This window comes from Acyrthosiphon pisum, unplaced genomic scaffold, assembly GCF_005508785.2.
Source record: "Acyrthosiphon pisum isolate AL4f unplaced genomic scaffold, pea_aphid_22Mar2018_4r6ur Scaffold_20960;HRSCAF=22641, whole genome shotgun sequence".
Taxonomy (NCBI): domain Eukaryota; kingdom Metazoa; phylum Arthropoda; class Insecta; order Hemiptera; family Aphididae; genus Acyrthosiphon; species Acyrthosiphon pisum.
The window spans coordinates 982,377-989,191 of record NW_021770374.1 but is presented as its reverse complement, the minus strand read 5'-3'; the positions used below and the strand labels follow the sequence as shown (position 1 = coordinate 989,191).

The window sequence follows — 6,815 nt, the reverse complement described above, 5'->3', positions numbered from 1 at the left end:
TGTGTATTTGAATTTGTAATAATTAAGTGTTAAATTATTGTTATCTTTAAAAAGTCTAATGCTGGGTTGCATAAACAATTTATTAAATTTAATGATTCACTAAAAATGTAATGGACCAATCACGGGCCACTTAATCTTGTTTAAGGGACCATTAGCTCACTATTGATTCATTAAATGTTTTGTGCAATCCGGCATTACTAGTGTTAATTCTAAGCAATACTACAAGAAGAAAATCCTAATATTAAAAGTATTTTATTTTAAGATCATATACACATTACACAGGGGTATCTAACTAATCTGAGATAATGGCTATTTTGGGCGACCTGAACGCGCTCTACTGGCTATATGACTAACACATCATCTGGCAACCCTGTCTGGTGCTTGCATTTCAATATGGCAGACTTTTTTTCAGGCAGCCGATGTGCCCATTCTGATTTCATATATTCTGTGATAACACTAAGTAAATATACGAGCCGTTCGCGCCAGCATCTTTTTATCGTGTTATCATCATATTGTTGTTATCAGTGCGGGATTAAAATATTATATTACATTATATTAATTATAATTATTTTGAATAACTTCATTAGTTTATTGGAATCGTTCATTCATTTGTCTTATAAGTAAATAGTTACCTATGCTTATAAAATGGATTCACGGTTGAAATGTTCCATTTGTGACAAATCTTTTACTAAAAAATATCATTTAAATGAACATCAGCGAAAAATTCATAAATACGATCCATACCCTACCAAAAGTTTTACCTGTTCATTTTGCAATAAAAAATATTCAAGTAATAAATCATTGCTTGCACATACCCAAAAATTCCATAATACAAATGGAAACATAATAAAAAGGGTGAATCAATCAGAATATTCTGTCCATATGAGGATTGTCAGGAAGTATTATTGACACTTGTAAGACTGCGAATGCATTTAAATGAAAACCACGGAATTGAATCTGAATTGGAGGAAATTAAATTCAATGATGAAACAGGTAATTTTTTTTTTTTTACCTTAAAGTTATTTTGAATCAAAATAAATGCTAAAGAATGTGTATTATAGAATTTCAGCAGTGGAAATCTGAAATGGAACAAAAAACATTGATCATGTATGTTCGTGATCGTGAACCATGGACATTAAACGATGAACGTATTAAAAATATCTACTATTGCCATCGATCAAATAGTTATATTAAAAAAGGAAAAGATATTCGATACATAAAATCTACAGGAAGTAACAAAATTGGTAAAGTTTGTCCATCTCTTATAGAAACCCTACAAGATAATAAAACCGTAAGTGTCAAGTATTGGAAAACTCATTGTGGACATGGGGTCGAAGAACTTGGTCGTATTAACCTTGACACAGAATCAAGAATTCAAATTGCAGGTACTTACCTACTAAACTTTGTAATTTAGAACAAATATAATTTATTTATATATAATTTTGGTTGATTTTACAAGGCGGTATCGTTATTCCCGCAGTGTATTTTTGTGGACAAAATGGCATCGGCACCGGGCGCCTTATTATAGAACAATACTAGCTCTAAGTGAAACTCGGGGGCCCGTTGGAATCGCTGAGAGTGAGTACAGATTTTGAAGTAGGAGTCGTTTGAACTATAAAATTCGCGACAGTTATAAGACGAAAGTTTAGGATTTGTGATATGGGTTGGATTTGTGATAAGGCTTGACGTTTTGGTGGGAATGTTTAAAACTTAGAGCGTCCAGCAATCCATCACAAACGTTGTAAATGGACAGGCTGGATACGATTTCCAAAATCTCCTGGCGTTTGACCGCTTCTTTTAGTTATTGAAATTGTTAAGAAGTGTAGATTCGACAGATGTATTCGATTGTCTAGCTATCAGTCATCAAATCAGGCAATTTGACAGCGTCAGATCGCGGATATAATGCGAAGCGTATATCAATATTTATGCGGACCACATTGGTAGCGTAGGTATCCGAAGAATGGAAAATATAGTTAGACCCCAGACCTTCCGTGTTAGTTAAAAATGAGTACCGATATTATGGACACAGTCAAATTATAAATGTCGCACTTATGTAGAAGGCGATTTTGGTGATCTGAGGTGATTTTGTGATAAGGCCTGACTCTTTGGTGGTCTCATTTGAAGGCAGGGAAGTTTAAATGTCGAGTTTCAGTGTCTAAAAATCTTCCATGGACCATGAAAATCGGTCACCAATGTCCGGTGCTCTTCTAAATGTGTAAAAAAATGTAAATTCGAAAACCTGCATTTTAGAGTTTTTAGCAAGTTGGTCATCACCCGTCTACGACGAAACTAAAATAAGCAATACGCCTGCGGTGGATAGGGTGGTATGTGCCGTCGCATGTCTGGTGCTTCTTCTTATGTGTTAAGGGCAAAGAGCTTATTAGGCGAGCTTTTGTGTACATTAGGTGTGAAACGAATTTAACGCTGATGTCGTTGGTAAATAATTTAGAGAGCATTTAATGTAACAAATAAACAATATAAATAGTAGGTACTTGTTCTGGCCTGACAACACAGATGAATAAATAAATAATGATTGTTCTGGCCTGCCGGCACTGATTAATAAACGGTATAAATAATGACAATAAAATATGTGCAATGCTCAGTTAGCATGTATTAATGAATAATAATAAATAATTTGTGATGGTAATTCAGCATATATCAATGAATAATACTAAAACTGTGTGATGCTAACCGAGCATACACCACGAACTAATATATTATGGACTGGAAACGGTATGACAATCGGTTGACACGAGTGCGGCCCGTTTTTGTTACGGACATTTTAGAGTGGGGGAAATTAACGGACTGTGATGAACCCTGGTGGTGAATACCAGGGTGGTGTAACTCTATAGGAGCATTTGATACCATGTATAGTTCTATCGTACAACCACCGTTAGCGCTGCACGTCGTCGTAATCGGGTGGCGTTGTCAGCTGCTGGCTGCTTGTGACACTCGTCTGTCTGTCTGATCGTTATATTCGTTAATCTTTATTCTTATTCCATCTCATTTCTCGTTTGAAGTTTAAATTATATACTACTAGCTCTAAGTGTAACTCGGGGCCCATTGGACTCGCTGAGAGTGGGTACCGATTTTGGAGACAATGTCGTATTGGAATTATAAAAGTCGCGGCAGTAAATTTGTAAGACGAAAATTTAGGATTTGTGATATGGATTGGAGATAAGGCTTGGCGTTTTGACGGGAATGTTTAAGAGTTAGAGCGTCTTGCAATCCGTCACAAACGTTGTAAATGGATAGGCTGGATACGTTCTCCTGTGTTGTTAAAAAGTGTAGATTCGATAGGTGTATTCGATTGTCTAGCTATCAGTCATCAAATCACATAGGTAGGCAATCGAATTGCGGATATAATAGTGATGATATAAAATAACAGTAGCAGTTATTTTTCACAAGTGATTTTAAAGTAGCAGTCACAGCCTGCTACTCCAGTATGAAAATAACAGTGACTGCTACTTTTTTACTTTTTAGACTAGTTGGTAACATTGGAAATATATTTTCTGTTATTGCTACTAATTGCTACTATTAGTATTTTCTATAATAATTATTTTAATCAACTGCTACTTTTGCATAGACATTAGACATTATAATAATGTGGTGGTAATAACTGATAAGTTAAATAATATACAGTAACATTTATTGTATTTATTGTATTCATGATAACATAGCAATGAAACTTCACTCTTATCAAAATATGTTATCAACAACTACCTAGTTATATATTCAATAAACAATAAAGATTATAAAATATAAATACTGACAATACTCGCTAAACAATTTGAATTTTACATATTAATGAGTAAAAATTGATTATAAAAATTTATAAAATTAAAATTAAATAATGGTAAGACAATATTAGATAAATAAATTATGAATTTTGATTTAAAAACAACAACATTTCAGCTTTTTTTGTGTTCAAGCAACAACGGCGATCGGAAATTAAAAGACCTGCCTTAGAAAAGACACGCTCACATGGAACAGATGATCCTAGACAACATAACATCCTCCTTGCCAAAACATTTAAATATGGGTAGTTATACTTATGATCTTGCCACCATTCTAGTGGATCACGGTTTCTTTTTAATACCGGTTCTTCTATATAACGTTGCACCTCTACGATAGCCCGTGATGTTGATGTTCCAATTGAAGGCTGCATTTGGGAAACACATTTATCGATCGACTCCCAAATTGAAAATTGCTTCACTTCAGGTGTCAGTGTATCGGATGGCTGGTTAGAAGTCTGTGCTTCTTGTTCAATCGATGTAGATTCTGATCTGTGTACCGAAATAATCTGTGCTGTTAGTTCCACTATATCATTCTTTACTGAGCTAAGCATGTGTTCGTTGTGAATGAATGGTAAGTTCTTAAACCGTGGATCAAGAAATGTACATATTTTTAAGGTCTTGCTATTTTCTATATTTCCCCAATTTTGACGGTCTCTCATTCCATTTAATAAATTATTAACTAACCTTAAAGTCTTGAAAGAATAATTTTCATTTTTCATTTTTTCAGAGACATTTTTCAACCCTTGAGCAATAACTATTACTAATGAAGCAGTTATGTACTGATCTCCGCTCACAGATCTAGTAGCTTCTTCAAAAGGTCGTAAAATATTACAAAACTCTTTGATAACTATCCATTCATCGGAATTCAAACAAGGTGGTGCACTGTCTAATAGTCCCATTGTTCCCCGTATAGAAGTCTCCAGTTGTACAAAGCGTTCTAGCATGTAGAATGTGGAATTCCACCTCGTGGCTACATCTTGTAACACTTTTAGTGGGACATTGACCCCCATATTTTTTTGATATGCAATAACTTATTATTTGCATTTGTACTCTTACGAAAATGAGTACAAATATTTTTTACTTTATCAATGAGATCATTTTCTTTTTTAAGTGCAGATTGAACAATAAGGTTTAGGGTATGAGCAAAACAACCAAAATGTTTAAATTTTAAGTGTCCTAATGCATTTTGAATGTTGTAGGCGTTGTCAGCAAATACTATTTTTTGTCTTAAATTCCACTCATTTAAAGTTTTATCAATTTGCTCAGAAAGATTATCGCTTGTGTGCTTCTCAATAAAGGAATGGAAACTTAATAATATAGACTTCAAATTAAAATTGTTGTTAATAAAATGGACAGTTATGGCAATGTAACTTTTGTTATCCCTAGACGTCCAGCAATCTGTTGTTAAACAAGCCATGTCTAATTCATTTAATATTGTTGATTTAACATCATTCACACATTTTTCATACGCTGCTGGAATAAGTGTTTTGGAAATGGTATGGCGGTTGGGAATCTTGTAGCCTGGGTTCAACATATTTACAAACTCTTTAAACCCTGTGTCTTCTACTACACTAAAAGGCTGTAGATCTTTTATAAAAAGTTTCATGAGTGCAGTATCTAATTTTTTTTGGCTATCAACAGAAATTTTTTTGGGAGTAAAATTTCTAATTGCCAACTGTCCACTACGTTTTAATGGATTAGATTTTGAAATTGGTGTTATCTCATGTACAGCATTTGCCTGATTAACAATACTACCACTACTACAGCTTGGTTCAGTCAGTGCACTTAGACCCTTTGCTACTTTAACACATGATGAACTAGGTACAGGATCGTCAATATCAATTGCAGGCTCATTCTATATAAATTAATAAAATATTTTAAAAACTAATTTTATAATATTATAAAAAATATTGAATGTAAATAAAATGTTTTGTATATTTGTATTTTCATTCAGTATGAGAAGTAGAGTAAACAAATTTAAAAAAAACCTACTACCTACTTTTTGTGTATTTAAGTTGCATGCAAATTTGAAATTAATATTATTTAGTGTAAAGGTTACCTGTAATGTATCAGTTTCTGTATATAAATATATCAAATGAGGATTGTTGAGATGCTTTTTTAAGTTTGACAAACTAGTTTTGTATGAATATTTTTTTTTACAAATATCACACTTAGCTATACTTGAGTCAACTTTAGAAAAATGCTTCCAAATGTCACTCGTTCTCCTATCTTGACTCATTTTGAATTGTTTTACAATAAAACAACATTAAGTTCCTAATTTGTAATAGTGTGTGCTGTCTAAACATTATACCAACAAAATAGAAATATCCTATGTTTATTATTTGTATTATAATTTTTATAATTGGGTATTTTTATTTTTATTATTGTAAAAATCTAAATTTAGACATATGTAAATAATAAATATGCCATAAATAAATAAATAAATATAAATAGGTCGGTGGCAGATTAAGCAATTTGCCGCCTACAAGCAGCACATTTCCCACTCTTTCATCATCAATATTTTTTTATTAAACAAAATAAATAAGAAATGTATTGTTAATTAAATTATACTTTATTATTTTAAAATTAAGACACTAGGTAGTCAGTACGATTAAAAAAATTTAATTATTTTCGTTCGGCTTTTGAGGTTTGCAAATGTATCAATTATGTTTCACCTAAAGGCTAATACCTATTAATTATAATATAATATTATAGGTATCCGTTTTTTAAGTCCACAGTTTTTTTAAAATTACCTTCTTAGCTTGCCTGTAGGGTAACCAGAGTCCCGACACTGCACATTAGTATATTACACAGCGATTCTATCCTAAAATACTTATAATCATTTTATTATTTTAATAAATGGGTCATATAGTAATTAGTAGCAGTCACTATTTTTCAGTAGCAGTTACTTGGAATAACAATATCTGACAAGTAGCAGTTATTTGGAATAACACTATCTGACAAGTAGCAGTTATTTAATATTGTGATTCTAAAGTGGATAACACACTAGGCGATTCG

At 32.5% G+C, this 6,815-nt stretch overlaps 1 protein-coding gene across 1 annotated transcript; it reads right to left on the bottom strand.

The window, feature by feature from the left end:
- Positions 1-1,541: 1,541 nt before the first annotated feature.
- On the bottom strand, positions 1,542-6,036 carry LOC115034751 (zinc finger BED domain-containing protein 4-like). Its single transcript, XM_029492165.1, has 4 exons — positions 5,857-6,036; positions 4,854-5,652; positions 3,985-4,782; positions 1,542-1,612 (listed from the first exon to the last, which is right to left on the bottom strand). Exons 1-4 carry the CDS (start codon positions 6,034-6,036, stop codon positions 1,542-1,544), a joined length of 1,848 nt encoding a protein of 615 aa, XP_029348025.1.
- Between the last annotated feature and the right edge of the window lie 779 nt (positions 6,037-6,815).

Bases quoted from the DNA above. Each gene is read 5' to 3' on its own strand.
- LOC115034751 (XM_029492165.1), bottom strand. From the start codon at position 6,036: ATGAGTCAAGATAGGAGAACGAGTGACATTTGGAAGCATTTTTCTAAA. The intron at 5,653-5,856 runs GTAACCTTTACA...TAATTTATATAG, and splicing joins CAGAAACTGATACATTACAG to AATGAGCCTGCAATTGATAT. The intron at 1,613-3,984 runs GTGAGCGTGTCT...CGAATTTTATAG, and splicing joins TCTAGGATCATCTGTTCCAT to TTCAAACGACTCCTACTTCA.